Source organism: Peromyscus leucopus, chromosome 7, assembly GCF_004664715.2.
Source record: "Peromyscus leucopus breed LL Stock chromosome 7, UCI_PerLeu_2.1, whole genome shotgun sequence".
Taxonomy (NCBI): domain Eukaryota; kingdom Metazoa; phylum Chordata; class Mammalia; order Rodentia; family Cricetidae; genus Peromyscus; species Peromyscus leucopus.
The window spans coordinates 113,828,382-113,850,363 of NC_051069.1; the positions used below are offsets into that span (position 1 = coordinate 113,828,382).

At 43.5% G+C, this 21,982-nt stretch overlaps 1 protein-coding gene across 1 annotated transcript in view; it reads right to left on the minus strand.

Annotated features, from left to right (window-relative positions):
- Window positions 1–21,982, minus strand: part of LOC114694087 — a 96,096-nt gene that overhangs the window by 32,306 nt on the left and 41,808 nt on the right. Inside the window, exons 11-15 of the mRNA XM_037208245.1 lie at window positions 19,741–19,863; window positions 19,554–19,645; window positions 12,590–12,647; window positions 2,429–2,535; window positions 426–484 (exon numbers count right to left, since the gene is read on the minus strand). Coding sequence (XP_037064140.1) covers window positions 426–484; window positions 2,429–2,535; window positions 12,590–12,647; window positions 19,554–19,645; window positions 19,741–19,863 — 439 coding nt within the window. The remainder of the gene's footprint in view (window positions 1–425; window positions 485–2,428; window positions 2,536–12,589; window positions 12,648–19,553; window positions 19,646–19,740; window positions 19,864–21,982) is intronic.

Here is a 21,982-nt window from a genome sequence, read left to right on the forward strand (position 1 = left end):
AGAATTGGGGAAGCCCTAGGTACAACCTCAAGACCACAAAAGGAAATTAATTTTTTTCAGGTTACACTATTTCAGAAAGCAAAATATATTTAATGATTAACTCATTAAACAGTTCTAGACAAATAAGCAATTTAAAACTGCAAAATCGCCAGGCGGTGGTGGCGCACGCCTTTAATCCCAGCACTCGGGAGGCAGAGGCAGGCGAATTTCTGTGAGTTCGAGGCCAGCCTGGACTACCAAGTGAGTCCCAGGAAAGGCGCAAAGCTACACAGAGAAACCCTGTCTTGAAAAACCAAAAAAAAACTGCAAAATCATTTTACAAGTTCACTTTGTAAACACCACTTTCATGATTTGACTTACTTAATTATTACTTTTTTTTAAACAAAGAAAGGATTATCTAGAATAACTCCTAGTCCAGGTCTTACCTAGATTGCTTTCTTGACAAGTTTCCAATCCCATTTCTTCATATCCTAAAATATCTTGTCTTTTTCCATAAATAAGAAAAATGATAAACATTAATTACTATTTTAGTAGAACTATGAAAACATTTAACAAAGATTTAAATTCTTTAAAGAATGTTTTATTAAATACAAGAGAAGTTGTCACATATACTTCAAATGTACAAACTTTTAAAGTTTTATGGCATTTGCAATTAAACAAGCAAATAAACACATAAAGACAAGAATAAAACTAAGTGATACAACCATTAACCAATGTCTCAAGGTCACATATCTAGCAAGTATGAAATCTAGGAATTAAATGCACTCTTGTGTGAAACTAAAACCTATTTATCAGGAAATATTAGTTTAAAGTGTGGTGCTTTTTTCCTATTGTTTTTGTTAACAATTCAAAAATATGTTTGATTAAATAAAATTAACCTGTGAGCAGGAGGCTGAGTCAGCAACGTGTAGCAAGGGTTTTTTAAGTGAGGGCTGAGAGAAGGATGCTGGGTTTTTTGGAAGACACCAGCAAAGGGAGAAGGTTAGCTACTTGCTATTCAGCCTCCTGAGTGAGCAGAATTCCACCTAAACCATTGAATCATAAGTTCTTTAGATTTAGATAAATTCTCCCTTAGTAGCTTTGAAGGAGTCGGTGCCTGAGGGAACAGAATCCCCTCAGGCTGCGGCCCCTGCAGCCCAAGTTGCAATCTCTGACTAGAATAGCCATTGCTTAAGGGGCAGCCACTGCTGCTAATAAAAAACAGATAACAATACCTACTTGTGTTCTTGTTATCATCCACCTATAACCTATGTTTATTAAAGAATGGTTAATGTAAATAAACCATTTGCCCCAACTTCCTGTGCTCACTACATGTAAAGTCTAAAACCCTATAAAAAACAAACAAACAAACATAAAAAGACCTAAGTGGATTCTGGTAGTCACAGTCAACAGTCCCTCATAAATGCCATCAGGTGAACATTCCTCAGAGATAGCAATCTGAAGCATGGTCATCCAAACAAGAAAGTGATTTTCAATTCCTATTGTGTTTAACAATGTACTTTCATAAGACATGTGCATTAGAAGCAGCGATGAAAAAGAAAACAAGATATTTGTGCTCAATGTTGAATGAAATATGCACAATTCTATTTCACAAAATCAGTAAAACTAATGTGGAATCCTTTAGCCTCATGTAACATAAGACCAGATTGTGAATAACAAGTACTATGCATCATTGAGGTGGCATATCAATTCTTTTCAATATTTCTTTTTTTGTGCCTGCACTGAACAATTCATTTCTAAATTACTTATGCTTTGTGTGGTGGTTTGAATGTAATTGGCCCCCATAAGCTCATAGGAAGTGGCATTATTAGGAGGTATGACTTTGCTGGAGTAGGTGAGGCCTTGTTGGAAGAAGTGTGTCACTATGGGCGTGGGCTTAAGGGACTCATATATGCTCAAGCCATGCCCATTGTCTCAGTTCACTTCCTGGTACCTGTGGATCAAGATGAGAACTCTCAGCTCCAGCACCATGTCTGCCTGCATGCCACCATGCCCCACCATGATGATAATGGGTTGAACCTCTGAACTGTAAGCAAGCTACTCCAATTAAATGTTTTCCTTTGTAAGAGTTGCTGTGGTCGGCTGGGCGGTGGTGGCGCACGCCTTTAATCCCAGCACTTGGGAGGCAGAGGCAGGTGGATCTCTGTGAGTTTGAGGCCAGCCTGGGCTACCAAGTGAGTTCCAGGAAAGGCGCAAAACTACACAGAGAAATCCTGTCTCGGAAAAAAAAAAAAAGAGTTGCTGTGGTCATGGTGTCTCTTCATAGCAATAGAAACCCTAACTAAGACACTTCATTTTGATAACTATATCTCATAAACTAGAATTAAAATTTGTTTCTCGTCATTGAAATTTTCAGGTCTCAGCACTGACTATAACCACCTAGAGCACAGTAAGGCTGGTCCTCAGAGAAAGGAGGAAATGGGGGCACCTCTCCAGATTGACATCTGTCTGTAACTCGGCAGCTTCAGGTACTGAAAATTCTTTCATCTGTGGTTTGTATTCCTCCAGAGGAGCTAAAAGTGATACCAGGTCATCCTGTACAAAACCAAAAAAACAGTAACTCAATATGACACATATTCAACATAGTTAAAAATCTCCTATCAAGCCGGGTGGTGACGACGCACGCCTTTAATCTCAGCACTTGGGAGGCAGAGGCAGGGCGGAGTTTTGAGGCCAGCCTGGACTACAGAGTGAGTTCCAGGAAAGGCGCAAAGCTACACAGAGAAACTCTGTCTCAAAAAACCCAATAAATAAATAAATAAATAAATAAATAAATAAATAAATAAACAAAAACAAATAAATAAAAATTTAAAAAAATCTCCTATCACTCTATTAACATGATTGTGTAAGGCAGATGGGAACTAAATGGTGTCTTTTCCCTCCACTGGGCCTTTCCCTGTACAGTTCTCCCCTGTTCCCCAACTGGAGCTCAGTTCATGAAGGAGAGCTGGAGTGAGAACAATGGGTTGTGTCTCCAGTAGAGGGAGGATGCCACCAGTCACCATGTGGAAGGAGAAATAAAGAGCAGCAGAGAAGCAAGTGAACTCTGTTCCCTGTGGAGGGAAAGGAAGCAGACACCAGATCCAGAAGGCACCAACCATGGTCCTCACCAGCTCAAACCCAGTGGAGGATGTGGGTGAAGCTGCGACTTTTCTATGGACAGGCCAGTTAGTGATGAAGAGAAATCATGTGATTGTCACTACATGAAGCATGGAAAGGCAAGGCAACATGACTCCTTCAACAGATCATAGCCCCTTAGGCAGAAATCAAAGATAGTCAGATGTGTAGACTATCAGAAGATTGTAACAGTTTTCTGGTAAAAATGATTGATGACCTGAAAAAGAACATGAATGAGCAGATGAGTTCTACCACAGCTCACAGGAAGTAGTTAGCAAGATGGCCGAGAAAGTCGGATGTACAACTCAACAAGGAAGTTGAGTTTTTTTCTTCCACTAGAAAACACTGAGTGAGGCTTGATAAACATTTTCAGCAAATTATCAGGATATAAAATCAACATGTAAAACTTGAAAGACCCCCGCTCCATTATGAGGACATGGGGCGTTGGGCCGATGAAATGTCCCCCCCCAATAACTTAGCCTAAGAAACGCCATTCTGAAGGAATCAGAAAAACAGGAGTTCACAGCCGTAGCCAGCCACCCGGCCTTGAGAGAGATAACTATGGCCAGCCATCCGGCCTTGAGAGAGATAATTGTGGTCAGCGGCCTTGAGAGAAAGACAGTTGAGTTAAATTAGGATATTTTATGGCGGGCCCCTGGCCTTGAGGAATAAGCAGCTGGCCTGGGCAAGGCCAGATCAGCCACACACATACGACCCCAAGTTCACCCTGGCCTTCTTTGAAACAACCAATAGGGACCCTGTAACTATGCTTCTTGCTTCTGTATCCGCGCCTCTGCCCTGGAATCCCATAAAAAGTCCCCTTTGCCCTAGGAAGGCGCGCAAGTCCTCCGAGAGACTTCGCCCCGGGTACCCGTGTATCTAATAAACCCTCTTGCTTTTGCATCTGATCGGTGGTTTTGGTGTGTTCCTTGGGTTTGGGGTCTCTCCTGAAGGAAGATCTCCTCTGGGGGTTCTTTCAAACTCAGTAGCTTTCCTACATGCCAATAACTAGCCAAGAAAGAATTAAGTGAGAAAAAAAATTTGTTCATAATTGCTTAAAAGACAAAATACCTAAAAATAAACCCAACAAAGGAGATTAAGAGTTTTCTAAGGAAAGAAAGACCCAGAAGAAAGGAATTGCTCATGATTGGCAAATTTAACATTATGAAACTGGTATATCACCAAAAGTGACCTACAGATTCAATACGATTCACATCAAAATTCCAATGTCATTCATCACAGTATTAGAAGAAACCACTAAAATTCATATGGGCCCCCAATAAACAAATCAATCCTTAGAAAGAAAAATCCCCAAAGTATTACAATGACTAATCTCAATTCTGTTATAGAATCGTATTAACAAAACCAACATTATGTTGACATAGACACAGACATATGAGATCTGGAGAAATGCCTCAATAGTTAAGAGAACTTGCTGCTCTTGTAAAGGACCCAGGCTCAGGTTCGAGCAGCCACAGGGTAGCTTATAACTATCAACTCAAGGTCTGTGTAAGCCAATGTGCCCAATGTGGGGGGAACTACATGTGGTACCCTTAGATGTGGGCAAAACACCCACATACATAAAAATAAATAGTTAGAACACAAATATGTGAAACAATGGACTAGAATACAGGATGCACATATAAACCCAAGCACTTAAACCTACTTTTTTTTTTTTTTGATGAAGTTGACAAAAACACACACTGGAGAAAAGACAGCCCCTGACCAATGGTGCTCAGAGCAATGGCTCCACATGCAGAAGCCATGAACTAAGATCCACACATCTCACTCAACACAATCATCAATTCAAAACAGATCAAAGGCCTTAGTGAAAAACTGTAAAATGTTTAAGAAAATCCTTCAAAGCCATGTTAGTATTAATATGGATTTTCTTTCCACAAAGGACTCTAGTACTAAAGAAAATAATAGATGTGTAGAAATTGGGACTGTGTGCTATTAGAATTGTGAACAGTGAAGAAGGCAGAGTGAAGAGACAGCCTACAGAAGGTTTAAAACAATTTTTGCCAACTATGTATTGGCATTGACTTAATATATAGGATATATAAAGAACTGCAAAAATTAAACATCAACAAACCAATCATTGCTGTGGAATGTCATTCTGTATGCTGTGAATATGTGTTGCTCTGATTGGTTGGTAAGTAAAATGCTGACTGGTCAATAGCCAGGCAGGAAGTACAGGTGGGATAAGCAGACAAGGAGAATTCTGGAAAGAGGAAGGCTGAGTTAGGAGGTGCCAGGCAGACACAGAGGAAGCAAGATGACAAGGCAGAACTGAGAAAAGGTACCAAGCCAAATGGCTAAACATAAATAAGAATTATGGGTTAATTTAAGTGTAAGAGCTAGTCAGTAATATGCCTGAGCTAATGGCCGAGCAGTTATAATTAATATTAAGCCTCTGTGTGATTATTTTATAAAAGGCTGCGGGACTGTGGGTGAGAGCTTTGTCCCAACCACAGGCCGGGAAGGACACAGGAAAACTTCCAACTACAAATTATCAACTCTATCAATAGACTGATGAACTGAGTAGATAGTTCTCAAAAGAAGACACACAAATGACCAATAGATTCTTGGAAATGTGCTCAATATTCTTAGCTGAGATGGCTGGTTTTTCATTGTCAGCCTGACTTCATTCAGAAGCATCACGGGAACACAGCTCTACCTGTCAATGGTGTCTCAGATAGGTGGGAAGGCCAACACTGAATGTGGGCATCATCCTCCTGCGGGTTGGAATTTCAGGATAACTGAGTAGGAGAAAGAAAACTGAGATCCAGCCTTCATTCCTGAGCTTTCTGACAGTCGATATAATGTGACCAGCTCACTCACATTCTTGTTGCCATGGCTTCTACCATGGTGGGCTAGCCTCAACCATGGTGAGCTAGCCTCAGATGGGGGGCTGATATTAACCTTTCTCCATTTAGTTGCCTCTGTCAGGTATTTGTCTACAGCAATCAGAAGGACAGTGATATTAAAACTACTTTTGAGATTCCATTTCACCTCGTCAGAATGGCCATCCTTGAGGACAGTCAACAATGGTGAGGATGTGGAGGCTGCTGTCATCCTGACAGGAATGTAAATGGGGAGCCCCTATAGAAATCAGCATCAAGGTTCCTTATAAAATGAAAGACACAACCACTATAGGATCCAGCTATGCCCACTCCTGGGTAAACACCCTCAAGCTCTAAGAGAAAACCACCAAGATATTTGCATTGATTTCTTCACTATTTATGGTAGCCAGGGAATGGAACCTGCCTAGATCTCCATCATAAGATTAATGTATAAAAATGTGGTACTATGCCAATGGGAATTTGTATAGCCATAAAGAAAAATGAAATCATGTCATTTGCAGGAAATGGGATTAAATTAGAAGTCACTATGTTAAAGAAATAACCCAAACTTAGACAAAACTTCATGTTTTCTCTTATGTATGAATTGTAGATTTAAAATTCATAGATATTTGTGTCTATATAGAAAGGGAGCTAAAAGAAGGTTGGAATTAAGTATAACTTAATACATGTGGTAAGAGAGCAGAAAGGGGACTGGTTGGGGAAAATAAAGGAGCTAGGAACACAGTGGAATCAGAAGAGTGGAATGAAGAAGAAAAATGAGAAAACAATATAATGTCACTTATGCATGAAGATACCATGACTAAAACATATTTGCTTACCCACCCAAGAAAATAACAGTAAGGGATAATCTCAAGGCCTTGAGGTGTCAGGCAGGAGTAGACAGCTTTCTCACCAAGTTTGGGACTCTAGTTTGATATACACAATGTATGCAATGACTAACTGATATACAGACACCCGTGTCAGCATATTGCCGATAAGACTGCATTTCTTGTGCTACAATTCCATTTTAAAAGCACTACAATCACACAGCGTATTCCTATATAAGGGGAAGAAATAGATGCAGGTGGTATGAAGGGAGAAAAGGGAGATAATTGATCAAAAAGGGTTAAGTGGGGGTATGGGATGGGAGGGCAGAGCAGAGGAGGGAGTATAGGAAGGATGCAAAGACTCTTGAAGAAGCATGGAAGCCTGCTGTGGAAGTGTCTTCCAAATTACACACTTAAAAAGACTCTAACTTGTTACTGTATAAGGGAGGCGAGCAATACCTCTCACAGACAGCACAGACTACCAAGTGAAAAGTTCAGTGCCAACAATGGGTGCTCAGCTGGGCGGTGGTGGCACACCACCACCTTTAATCCCAGCACTTGGGAGGCAGAGGCAGGTGGATCTCTGTGAGTTCAAGGCCAGTCTGGGCTACAGAGTGAGTTCCAGGAAAGGTGCAAAGGTACACAGAGAAACCCTGTCTTGAAAAACCAAAAAAAAAAAAAAAAAAAAAAAAAAAACCCCAAAGAATGGGTGCTCTCTCTCTGAGTTGTTGGCCAGTGGGATCATCAACAGTCTTATCCAGCTGTAAACCCTGCAAGCTACAATGATGAGTGGCCTGACCAGATGTGCTTACAGGCACAACAGCGGCATGGATGTTACTGGAGTGACCAACCACCTCTTGGTTGGATTTAAGGCCCATTTCACAGGAAGGAACTCAGGCCTCACACTGCTAATGGAGCCAAGAACCTGAGGGGATCCTGCAGGTGTCCAGGTAGAGAAGGGAACCACAGAGAGGGAGAATGAAAACTCAGGTGGTTCACTGTCAGCATATTTAAAACATAGGACATTTTGGGGAAAAGTTTCCAGGCACCAACCATTCCCATCCCAGGTTTCCAGGCAACAACCAGTTCAATTCTAGGTGCACAATAAAACTTAAGTGTGACTACTTAGAAATTTCTTTACAAAGTACAGGTGACCACGATGGTGGGTTCTGTAGCTAAAGGGCCTAGAATCTAGTGTGGTCTCTGACTGAGACAGCATAGAGCCAGCAGACTATAAAGTACATGTGACATTCCTCCAAAGGATGGGTTCTACTAACTGGGAGCTGGAGAGTGAGTCAGGTAAGCATTCTGGGGGATGTGAGTGAGGTCTGCTTCTACAACAATAGGTGGGTGAGGTCTGCCTCCACAGACAGCAAAGAGGTCACCGGGTTGTTAACGTTAATATTCTGATCCGCCCCTTGAAATCTCACCCCTTGGTGCCGCCCTATGTCCTGATGTAAAGGCCTCATTCTAAGGAAAAACTCCTCCTCTTCCTCTCTCTCCTGCTTTTCCTTCCACAAGGTCTCTCTCCTCTCTCTCTCTCTCTCTCTCTCTCTCTCTCTCTCTCTCTCTCTCTCTCTCTCTCTCTCTCTCCTATCTTTCTCTTCATCTCTCTATTATAATAAACCATTTCCTCGCAGATGCTGAATTACTGAACTACTGGCCACCACCACCACTATGCCCTCATGGTGTGCATCTGCCCAGCATGTTTCCCTGAATGTATGGGATACCCTCAGGGGTCGTGTCCCCACACACACAATAATTCATAACAGTTAACAATATCCACTCCCAGCTTTCTGGGCAGGAAAACAGGTATTTTATCTTCCCCATTGAGGAGAGGCACCTGAATGTTTAACATTCCTGGTTTCTCTAGTGATCTGTGGGCAAAAAGACCTTGTCTTAGGTTCTTTTTGGAGGTAGAACCTAAGGCAATGTAGGTCATAGGCCTGAGAGGGAAAGTCTATCACTGTTACTTGGCTAAATTATTAAAATGACTCCTAAAGATGTATCATTATACCCATAAAATGGTGCATCTTTCAACCCTTATCAGAGAAGCTTCCTTTTGCAGTAGATGGTGATGAGCACAGGGACCCACAGCTGGTTAGAACTCAAAAGACTACAGAGTCTCAGCCCTCCTGGGACATCCATACCACACCCCATCCTCCCAAGGTTGATGAGAGCCAGGGGCAGTGGGGGCCACAACAGGGCAGTTTCAGTGTGAATTTATAGTGGCTGTGACCATGTGCATAAGGCCTAAGCAAGATGTAGTCACACAAAAGCTCAGCATAGAGGGGTGAGGGAGTCAGGAATGATTGGCACCTGATAACGCTGGGAGAGGGAGAGTGGGTTTTCTTCGGGGGTGCAGCCCTGAGAGGCCACCCATGTTCCAGTTGATGCTCCTACACCCACACATATACTGGCAATGCTAAGTGGATTTCATGGGTTTTAAAGGAGAGAGAAAGGCAGGGTGGTGGTGGCGGTGGCGGTGGCGGCGCACGCCTCTAATCCCGGCACTCGGGAGGCAAAGGTAGGTGAATCTCTGTGAGTTCGAGGCCAGGCTGGTCTACAAAGTGAGTTCCAGGACTGGCTCCAAAAGCCACACAGAGAAACTCAGAAACTCTGTCCCAAAAAACCAGAGAGAGAGAGAGAGAGAGAGAGAGAGAGAGAGAGAGAGAGAGAGAGAGAGAGAGAGAGAGAGAACTCTTTGTGGGAGAAAATTAGGAGATAAAGGGGGTGGGAGGAGACAGGGAATAGGGAGGAACTGGAAGAGAAGGAATGAGAGGCAGACTTGATTAATTTTTGTTTAAAATTTGTGTTTAAAAATTCAGCATGTGAAATTGAGGCCAGACTGGTCTACATAGGGAGTTCTGGGCCAACCAGGGCTACACAGTGAGATCCTGTCTCAAAATTGTATTTTTTTTAAATGAAATTTAACATATAATCACTGGTGATGTAATTCCTTGATGGTATATTGCTTGTAAAATTACATCACAAAAATCCATATGCACATCCATTAATTTATATTTAAAAACATTCAAATGTGTCTTTCATACAAAATATATTCTAGGTGTTCCAGGCAACAAAGAAGTAAATTTCCATTTGTTTGTTTTTGAAATCGAGTCTCACTATGTGACCCTGGCTGACCTGGAATTTGTAATGTAGACCAGGCTGGACAGAGTCCCAGAGTCCCCCCTGCCTCAGCCTCCTGTGTGCCACCACTCCTGGCGTAAGTAGGTCTCTTAACCTTTTGCACATGAAATGATAAAGAAGCATTAAGGTGTGATTTAAATAACAGAGTAAAAGGCTTCTGAAATGTGAAATGTTGAAATGAGATAAAGAAATTGGTTGTATATGTTTTTGAACACTGTAATAAAAATTAATATAGAAATTAAAGATTTACCATGGAGTTACTGTACCTCTGTTTTATGAATTAGTTATTATTGAGGTAAAATATGTTATTCAGACTCAAACATATTCCTTTAAAATATTTTTATTAATTCTTTGAGAATTTCAGACAATGTATTTTGGTCATCTCTATCTCCAACTCTTCCCTAGTTCCTCCCAGATCCAACCTTACCCCCAAACACACACTTCATTAAACACACACACACACACACACACACACACACACACACACACACACACACACACACATTAACTCTAACTTGTGCTACCCACATACTCCTGGGTATAAGGTAACCTACTGGAACATGGTTGTCTTACCAGGGGCCACATGCTTAAAGAAAACTGACTCTCTCTTCCTCAGGAGCTATTAACTCTATTAACTATCAATAGATCCTTAGTTATGAGTTTGGGGGGGGGTGGATCATGAGGCCCTTCTCTCCCCCTGCTAGAATATTGACTGGCTAGATCTTGTGCAAGTCTTATCCAGACAGTCATTGCTGCTGGAGTTCATGAGTTCAGTCCTGTCATGTCTAGAAGTCAGTTTCACTCTGGTCCTCCCACACCTGTGGCTCCTAACCACCTGCTTCTGCACTGGCCCCTAAGCCTTGGGGACAGGGTGTGGTATGAATGTCTCACATGAGCACTCCACAGATGCTCATTCTCTGCATTTTAACCAGCTGCACTAACCACCACTAACTGCACAAAGAAACTTCTTGGATGGTGTCTGGGAGCTTCACTCATCTATGGATGTGGAGAGATATGGATCTGGAAGGTAATTTAATACTACGCTTACTTAAAATAATAATAGGACCACTCCTGGGGCCTGTGAGCTCCTACCCACAGATTCTTAGTCAATAATACTAGGCATGTGTTTCCTCTTGTGGAACAGGACTTAAATTCGATCAGAAAGGAGTTGGTTTCCCCCTTACCATTCCTGCCATTATTGCAGGCACAGGCTTATCTTGCCTCACTGGTCATTACTGTAGTTCATAGGGTTCGCAGCTGGGTAAGATGTCAAATGTATTTTTAACTGAATAACTTAGAAAACATAGTATACTTCTTTTGTAATGCAAATTTTGATAAGCTGTGTATACACACCTATGTTTCCACAATGTTAGGATTAGTCTAAAAGTAGCATCAAAGATAGAAATAGGGAACGGGTGCTCTTCAAACTAAAAAAGTGCTAGAGGAAAATACACCCACAGGCTCTCTGCTGCATAGCTTCACATTGCAGACAGAGACACATTCCTAGATTATTATGCTAATTCGATACATATTTTAGGTATGAATATTGGATAAATATTTACTTATCCCAATAAACTTTGCTTAAATTTCACTTTTACTCCACTATGGTATGGTGGTTTGAATGAGAATGGCCCCCATAGGCTCATAGGTTCAATTATTTGAATGATTGGTCCCTAGTTGGTGAACTGTTTGGGAAGGATTAGGAGGTGTGGCCTTGTTGGAGGAGGTGTGTCATGGGGAAGAGGGTAGGCTCTGAGAATATAAAAGCCCACGCCATTCCCAGTTCTCTCTCTCTGCCTTCTGCTTGTGGACCAATATGTAAGCTCTCAGCTACTGCTCCAGCACTATACCTGCCTGCCTGCTGCCATGCTCCCTGTCTGAATGCTCATGGACTCTAACTCTCTAGAATCATGAGGTCCAAATTAAACGCTTTCTCTTATAAGTTGTTTTGGTATGGTATTTTGTCGCAGCATTGAAAAAATTAACTAAGATGTGTCACTAAACCACTTCTGATAGAATTTCCCTGTCACTGGTATCTCTAGGCCATTGTCTTGACTCCCAGTGGCTTTCAAGTAGTCAGCATCTCTTTGGCTTTTACCAAAGTTTTACAATATTCACTACAAGCCAGGTATGGTGGCACACACTTTTAACTCCAGCACTGGGAAAGCAGAGGCAGGAGGATCTCTGAGAGTTTGAGGCCAGCCTGGTTTTATAGTGAGCTCTAGGACATCCATGAGTACATAGAGCAATGGTTCTCAATCTTCCTAATGCTACGACCCTTTAATACAGTTCCTCATGTTGTAGTGACCCCAACCAGAAAATTATTTTTGCTGCTACTTTATAACTGTAATTTTGCTACCATTATGAGTTGTAATACAAATATCTGATTGCAGGGTATTTGATATGTGACCCATGAAAGTGTTGTTCAAACCAAAGGGGTTGTGAGCCACAGGTTGAGAACTGCTGATATAAAAGACCCTGTCTCAAAAACAAAAAACAAAACAACTCAACTACACAAAATTGCATAAGAAAGTTTTCTCTGACAAACTCTCCACATAAAAATAATAGGAAGGTACTGCATAACTTGGGATAAATACTGAAAAAGCTGAATTCAGAACAAAAAATTAATCTAATAAAGTAGCATTTTACCTTAGCATTCTCTTTTTCTGTAGGCTCAGAATCATTAGCACCAGGTTCCTTGGAAACCCTTCAGAGTGAAAACATACAATAAGATATGAGTTTGGCTCTGAAAAATCCTGGAGCATGATCAACTCTGTACATTAAATATATTTTTATTTGTATACTTCAAAGTTAATTTTTGTTTTTAAAAAAAGCAAAGCTTTTAGTTACTTCCTCTGCCTCCGCTTCCTTCACCAAAGAGCGACAGATAGCCAAAAAATTCTCAGGGGTTAAGAGTGATTAGACACTGTGGAGGCAAAATTCCTCTCTCCAAAGCTGAACTAAAAAATCATTTACTGGTTCGCATGATTTTTGCTACATGAAGTGAGTGATTCTAACATGATAATAGGAAGCAAGGTGGAGAGATACATGGTCTCATCTTCATTGTCTATCACTGATTAAACAGTAAGCTATGCAATTAAAGATAGCAATGTTGGTTCTCAAGCATAGGAACAACATATTTGAAAGACCCCATTGCTCCTCTTTAGCCCTAAATAACATAGGACATTCCTAAGACTAAAGTATTGGAAAACTGTGCTGGCTGGTTTTATGTCAACTTGACACAAGGTAGGATCATCAAAGAGGAGGGAGCCTCAACCGAGAAAACGCCTCTATGAGATCCGGCTTTTAGCAAGCCGGTAGGGTATTTTCTTGATCCAGTCCGTCCTTGGTGTTGCCATCATCCTTGGGCTCGTGGTCCTGGGACCTATAAGAAAACAGGCTGGGAAAGCCATGAGGAGCAAGCCAGTTAGCAGCACCTCTCCATGGCCTCTGCATCAGCTCCTGCCTCCAGGTTCCTGCCCTGCTTGAGTTCCTGTTCTGACTTCCTTCAGTGATGAACAGTGATGTGCAAGTATAAGCTAAAGTCTTTCCTCCCCAATTTGCTTTTGGTCATGGTGTTTCATCCCAGCTACAGTAACCTTAACTAGGTCAGCCATCATTTATAGCTATAACTTGAGTTCCTATTACAGATTCTTTTCTCACAACTGTCTGAAATGACCTGACTAAGCAAGTGTGTGATACACTGTTTTACACCGTGATACACGGATACCTGACTAAGCAAGTGTGTGATACACTGTTTACACTGTGATACACAGATACCTGACTAAGCAAGTGTGTGATACACTGTTTACACCGTGATACATGGATACTAACTTCTGTACTTCTAAAATCAGAATATTATTTGCATTGATTTGGAAATGAAATGTGCCATTTAATTTGAGCCTGCATGTGGAGCATAAAACTTGCCTTCCCTTTACATCTTGAGCTAGCTTTCTTAGAATTCTCTTTCGAGTAATGTTCAACAGCAAATATATATGGATCCTTACTCAGTCTTTGGAAAGTTTAACCAGAGCTGCAACTGCAGATGAGCCAGCTCTGGGCTTTCAAGACTGGAAAATACGCATTGAGACCCAAATAGTCATTTATATGGAGCTTGGATCTATGGCAGGCCAGAAACAAACCCGTGACCCGAGGGGCTGTGGGTGCCCTGGGAGGCCATGGGCAGGGAGGGGAAGTTGATCTCAAGGACATTACTCACAAGCCTATAGTGAGTTCAGACAGAGGGAGCCAAAAAGTGAGAGAAAATCATTGGAGTGCTTTCTCTGTGTCATTTCAGGTCCAATGGGACCCTCTTGTGTGGGCGAGAAGGGGAAGGTGAGAAAAATAATGAGGTATGCAGCTGTTTTGCCTGCTCCATGGTGACCATGTACCTCTTTCTAAAGGAAGATGGAGAAACAAAGATGTCTGCCCGGCCCCGGGCTACGGTGAAGTGTTTGTTTTTGGAACTTTAGTTTACTCATTTTTTATTTTCTTCATTCCTTCCCTCCCTCCCTCCCTCCCTCCCTCCCTCCCTCCCTCCCTCCCTCCCTCCCTCTGTCTCACCCACCATCACTGGATTCCTTCCTTCCTCTCATCCCTCCCTCCCTGTTTTCTTTCCTTCTTTTTCATTCCTCCCTCTGTCCCTCCCTCTCTCCCCCTCCCTCCCTTCCTCCTTCCTTCCCTCTCTCTCTCCCCCTCCCTCCCTTCCTCCTTCCCTCCCTCTCTCTCCCCCTCATTTCCTTCCTTCCCTCCTTCCTGCAGTGCTGGGGTAGATTGAGGCCCTTTGTAATGTAAGGCCAATGTTCTACCAATGATCCACACTCCAGCCCTGGGATTTTTCAGATAGGATTTGGCTATGTAGATCAGGCTGGCCTTAAATTCATGATTGCTCCCCCCTCCAGAGTGCTGGGTTACAGGCATGTGTCACCATGCCTGCTGCACAGCTGTAGTTTTCTAGGATGGAGGAAGATGAATCAAGCAGATGTGCAGGCCTTATGTGCTGTTAGAAGGTGCAGAAGACTCACAAACTAAAGGTGACACCCACAGGCTGCTGGGAACTAGTTAATGTTAGCAGGACAGAGCCCTGAGCACATGAGTGAGACCAGACAGACACCACCTCCCATCAGCCACCTGGGCCTCTATGTAGACACAAGGGAAATGACTCAGCAGTTTTCCTAACACTTCCTCATGTTAGTAGGGTGAGAAGGTGGAGGGTGACAGTTTATAGATCCCCTATAGTAGAAGATCTGTCAAAGAGGAGGGTGGGGTGCTGGCCCTCTGTCCTCTCTCTTTACCCCTAACTTACTATTATACAAGGAACCCCAAACCATGGAGTCAACCAACAGAGAAAAGTCACTGAATACATAGAATTCCACTTTACCACGAGAGAACACGTGTCTACAGGATGACTTACTAAAGCAAACTTCATGAAGTTTAAACATACTTCAAATTGAAAATCCCAGTGCTGGAATGGGTCTGAGGTCTCAAGAATGTGACCACATGGTCCAAAGGATTTTGGCAAGGCAAACGGTTTTCTTCCCGTGGAAGTCGGCTTTGCTTTGCTGGGTAAGGCCGGCAAGCGTGCCCACGGAGTCCTGCTGGGTTTTAGTCCTGAGGCATCCCATGTCTCACTGAGTGGTCAGGGCTCAGGCTCATGTTTCTACACAGTGGGATAATTCACAGCTTTGCAGCAGATAAGGAAACAGAGATTGTGAGTGCAGGTGGAAACCTCCATCACATGGCTTGATCTTAGGAAAATGCTGACTGGGGAGGGAGATTTTCAAGATGGCATCTTTATACAAATTTCTTTACAGGAGCTTTTCTCACTTAATGCTTTGATAGGGAAGACAGTACATTTAGTTTACATTTTCCACACCAGTAAGAGTCTAAAAGATGTAGGAAATACGGGAAAGACTAGGGAAGGTGTACCGAGGACCTAAACAACACGTGTGGTAGCACACAGCAAGTTTGCTCTTGCGGAAAGAGATGGTAACAGAAGTTAAGTAACAAATATTAGGAGTTAAAACAAGCCTTTAATGTATTCATCAAAAATACAGCAATATAAAAATACTAACAACAGTCCGAAATTCTAGATTATTCCAATGTGAGTGGCGGAAAGAAGCCAGTGCACTTCCCACTGACCCCTCTCCAAGGCTGCTGAACTACTGACTGGACATCCACTCACTGCGTATGGAGAGACTGAAGTGGGCCACTTCCCCCAGTCGACAGCCATTCCTCGCCACCTCTGTGTCTGACCTAATATCTTTGTGACTCTGAAGTGACACCACTGGAATGTAACTTAGCCAGCCACTGCCTTCCACCAACCCAAAAGACAAGATGTCCTCAGACTGCACCCCAGATAGCAGGGCTCGTGCTTGGTGGTAACCCACCCAGCTTCTGATCTGTTAGGGCATTCAAAAAAATGCCTCAATTTACGACTTTCTTCATTCTGCTACTACAAAATTTTCATGAAACTGCTGTGTTGTGGAATATTTAATTATGCAAAGATGTGTTACATTTGTTTATGCTGTAGAATATTACATTAACTGTATAAAGATATGTTACTTTTGTTTATGCTGCGTTTGTTTAATTATGTAAAGATGTGTTGCATCTGTTTCACCTTGCCTGCCTAAGTCACATGATTGGTCTAATAAAAAGCTGACTGGGCAATAGCTAATCAATCGAGGGATAGATGGGGCTGGCAGGTAGAGAGAATTAGTAGGAGGAGAAATCTAGAATGAGAGAAGAAGAGAGAAGAGAATGAGGAGAAAGAGGAGGACATGCCCAGGGCAAGAAGCCAAACATGAGAAGCAGTGAAAGGAAGATATACAGAAGGAAAGAAAATAAAAAGTCCCAGGGCAAAAGGTAGATAAAGAGAAACAGGTTAATTTAAGTTAAAAGAGCTAGCAAGAAATGAGCCTAATTTAGGCTGAGCATTCATAACTAATAAGAAGTCTCTGCGTTATAATTTCGGAGCTGGTTGGTGGCCCAAAAGAAAAAGCCTGGTACACACAGGGATTAGTGTCTACTTGGTGGCCCAAAAGAAAAAGCCTGCTGCACTGTTGCTACACTGGAATATTGAATTCGGGGTGACCTCTCCAAACATTACAGACTATTGCTATTATTCTTGGGTGCCCACCAGAACCTGAAGGTAAGATCTCATTGCTGAAGACACCACATACTTCTGTCACAGGACTTGGGGAAATCAAACTGGTATTGAGCGAGGCGCTTCCTCCACGATAGCCAGCTTTCCTAGTGCAAAAGGTAGTCAGCGGATGGATGGCAGGCCAAAGGTGCCAACAGCCCTGCCCAGTTCTGAACACTGACAAGGACAATAACAACTCTCCAGGTAAGATATGCCTGTCGGCACAGCACCCACCCTCAATATAGGCACTACTGAACACACAGGACTCTGGTGTCCGTCAGTCCTAACCCTTCCATACCCCAGATGGACGTGGAAGGACTTGTGCAAACAGGTGCAGCTGAGGAGACACCTGCTCCAGCACAGAGAACTCATTTCTGGTCTCCTACTTCCTTAGGGACCCTGGGCTGACTAGTTTTTGTCAACACGGCACAAGCTAGAGACTCATCTGCAAAGAGGGAATCTTTTTTGTTGTTTTTTCACTCTGTAGACCAGGCTGCCCTCGAACTCACAGAGATCTGCCTGGCTCTGCCTCCCAAGTGCTGGGATTTTTTTTTTTTCTGGTTTTTCAAGACAGGGTTTCTCTGTGTAGTTTTGGTGCTTGTCCTGGATCTCACTGTGTAGCCCAGGCTGGCCTTGAACTCACAAAGATTCTCCTGGCTCTGCCTCCCTCCCGAGTGCTGGGATTAAAGGTGTGCGCCACCACCGCCTGGCCAAAGAGGGAATCTTAACTGAGACAACGCCTCCATAAGACTGACCTGTGGGCATGTCTGTGGGGCATTTTCTTGACTAATGATTGATGGGGGAGGGCCCAGCCCACTGTGAATGGTGCCATCCCTGGGCAGGTGGTCCTGGGAGCTATAAGAAAGCAGTTGAGCAAGCCATGAGGAGCAAGCCAGTGAGCAGCAATCCTCCATGGCCTTTGCTAGTTTCTGCCTCCAGGTACGTGACCTGCTGGAGTTCCTGCCCAGACTTCCCTCAGTTAGCTGTTATCTGGAAGTGTAATTGAAATCAATCGTTTCCTCCCCAAGTTGGCTTTGGTCATGGTGTTTCATCACAGCACTAGAAACCCTAAGGCACTGTAAAACAAGATGGGGGTAGATGACGGCCCAGGGCCTCAGCTGCACAGATGCTTCTGTATTGCTGGAATTATTTGAGTGCCTTTAACTCCAACTTTGGTGTATGTCACAAGTTAGATGAAGAATTCGGTACTTCTCTCCAATTCTGATTTCAAAATATTATGACATAGAGTCTTTAGGTACAAGTTAAACATGTAAAATCCTTTTGCATAAAATGATAATTTTAATTAGAACAATCATTAGTCATAGTAATTCAATTAACAATGTGAATGAGATTGAGGTAGACACTGAACTAAATGTCAATTTATGAATTAAATAATAATCTTGGCTGTCTCATATTCCTTTTCACATTAGAGGAAACATAGTTGATGACAAGTAATATTTCCAAGATGACACATGAGCAGGTCCAGAGGCTGGCACTCAACCCCAGAGTCATGTGACTCTGAAACCTAATTCTCTGCTCTTCGACTCCCACTTGACTGGTCTTCACGGAGGAAAATTTATTCACAGAAAGCTACTGTATCCACACTTTCCAAGCCAAATAAAATGGGAACCGTCAAAATTCACTACCGAGGAAGAGGTGAGAAATACTGACTGGAGTGTGTCAATCACAATGAACGGCCATTCAGAGATCAAGTGACATGAATAACCTTCAAAGACAGTGACTCACAGCAGGGCTATACTGGTGGGACACTTAGTCATTTCTGCCTAGTCATTTCCGGGTCATACGTCCTGCGTGACCCATGACCCTGTGGCTGCCGTGGTTGCTAAAGCGCAGTGCAACCACGTGATCTATTCGCGGCGTAGCCATATGGGCCTGTGTGCGCAGGCGCAGCTTGGCCTTTAAAAGCCAGCCCCGGTGTCCCCCCCCACACACACACACATGTCCTTTCAGCGGGCCTCATCACATCTATCCTCTTCTCCTCATCTTAATAAAACTCCTGCTAGTGGATTCTGTCGTGTTTCGTGACTTTTCCTCGCAGGGTAAGAGCGCCGCAAAAAACCAACACGTATGATGAAAAAAAGGATATTCAGCACCAATTGGTATTTAATGACTCAGTTTTTTATAAATATAAACGTCAATTAAATTTGGAGTTAATTTATAGGAAATGCACATTAGAAGCTGGGAGGCAAAAACAATACACACACATACACAAAACAACTTAGGCCAATGTGGAGTCGGACATAAAACTGCAAACTCTTTACAAAGCAGGAAATTAATCTGAACAATTACCTTTTCTATTGATTTAGCTTTGTTTTGATAATTCGCACTATGTTCTCATCACTGTGTGTTAAATTTCTCCTATAAATCTAGTATGTCCGATGCACGTGGCTCTCACCCCTTCCGATCGCCACTAAAGCTGGCTCTTCTCAGAGAAATGAATGCCTGTACCTGGCTGGCCACTCACGTGTCTGTGCATTTCCCAACACTGACGCCGGGTGTTTGCTTTCCCCTAGAGAAACGGACTGGGATTCCATGTCTTCCTGTATTAAAAAAGAAAAAAAGTTTAACTGATTTTAAAAACACAATACTGCATGCTTTTCAGCTAAGCTTAAAGCCTTTTTAAAGCCAGCTTTACCATCCATTCGATTGGGTTGTAGACCGCGGGTTGCCTGGAGAACTTAATGGGTTCCGGCCAATCGGCTGGATACCCGATCCAGAGGTTGGATTCGGTGAACATGGGTGACTGGATCACTGGAGTCTGCGGAGAGAAGAAGTGTGGTCTTGAGTCTGAGAGAACTGACACCCTGACACCCACCCGCCGTCCCCACCGCTGCTTGAGGAGCTACACTGGATCCCAGGCAGTACAGGACACAGCCGGCTGCAGTGTCCCGACACCACAAAAGCCGAACGCAGGTGAGTGAGCCTTCTACACCACCTGGAACCACAGTCTCAGACAAACGCCCCAGACACCAAAGGTAAACTGCCGGTTTGCAGGTCTGCATCTTCAGACCTGGGACACCAGCAGAAAGAACACTTTGGTCACAGAACTCTTTCTCGACTGGGAGGGTGCACTGACTTGTGATCAGGCCACGTCTCCACCTGCACATCTGGAAACAAACGAAGGGAAAGAGGAAGGCGACCTCCCTAGTGCGAACAAACGCTGACTGTAGCCATAACACCACCATCTTTCACTTTGATTGCTTATTTTCATTTTAATCTTTTCTACTTTAACTTTTTAGAATTTACACATTTGGACTTTGTTTCATGTTGTGTCTTAATGACTGTGGTGGTTTGAACAGGTATGGCCCCCACAGACTCGTGTGTTTGAATGCATGGCCCATAGGGAGTGGCACTATTAGGAGGTGTGGCCTTGTTGGAGTAGGTGAGGCCTTGATGGAGGAAGTGTGTCACTGTGGGGGCAGGCTTTGAGATCTTATATGCTCAAGCTAAGCTCAGTGTAGGACTCAGTCTGCTTCTGCTGCCTGCAGATCAATATATAGGACTCTCAGCTCCTTCTCCAGCACCATGTCTGCCTGCACACCACCATGTCCCACCATGATGATAACAGACTAAACCCCTGAAACTGTAAGCCAGCCCCAATTAAATGTTTCCCTTTATAAGAGTTTCCATGGTCCTGGTGTCTCTTCACAGAAACAAAACCCTAAGTAAGACACTAGCCATCCTAAACATGCCCCAGGACATCAGTGATGACCACTGAGTGCCTGGCATCCCCACTCTGTCTTGTGGGGGCGGGGAAAATGCACCCCACCACAGCTTTCCGTGGCCACAGTGGACTCCCTTGGGTGGCTGGGCAGGCACATTTTGTTCAGGTTGGCTTGGTTGGCAGGTTTCCTTTTGCTTTTGCTGGCTAGTCCACTGGAGTCTCAGGTCTGCTCCTAACTGTCTGAAAATCCTGTCAGCAGGCCCTAGATTTCACCTTGGACCAGTCCCTCTCTTGGTGATGGAGCTTGGGTAATGACCCCTTCCCCCTAGAGACCTCTCTATCTGACATGTGAGAACCTGGGGGACACGCTTGGCTCTGGACCTTGGCTCCCAGTCACCACTCACAAAGGGGATCAACTCTTTCCTTTCTGACTGATATACCTCTGGGACGTCTCCTAAAGACTCCGATTCACACCCAACATTACTGGTATATCTTAGCACTCAAAAATGGTCCTTATACTCCCCTGGATAATCAAACAAAATGACAACCTTTACAATTTTGTGGGCACATGGACCAACAGAAGGGGATACCCCTCCCTCCCTGCCCCCCTCTCCGAAAATTGCCTATGTTTCCACCTGCTTCCCCCATCGCCAAGCTTTCCCTTGCACTCTCTGTTACCCATCTCACCTACTGTTGGCCATCAAAATCTCCTCTGCATGACTGACTGACAGCTCGGTGCTCTGGGTCCACCCCTCGGGAGTCACCAGCCCTCCAGTGTCTCCCTGCCACCCACATGCAATGCTGCTGTCACCACCACTGCCACAGCCATGCAGCTCTGGGAGTGTGATGACATTTTGTTTGTGATCTAACAAATAAAGCTTGCCTGGAGATCAGAGAGACAAAGGATCAAGCCACAGCCACCACTTCTTACCTCGACAACTCCTCAGCCTGAAAGAGACTGAGCTCCTGTCTCCTCCTGCCTTACATTCCTCTCTCCACCCAGCCATATCACTTCCATACCCCACTCCCCTAGCACTGGGATTAAAGGCGTGAGATCCTAAGTGCTGAATGAAATAAAGGTGTGTGCCACCCCTGCCTGGCCTCTATGGCTAACCAGTGGCTTAGCTTCACACTCTGATCTTCAGGCAAGCTTTATTTGTTAGATCACAAACAAATTGCCACCACATAGGAGTCTTTCACCTCTCCAAAAGCC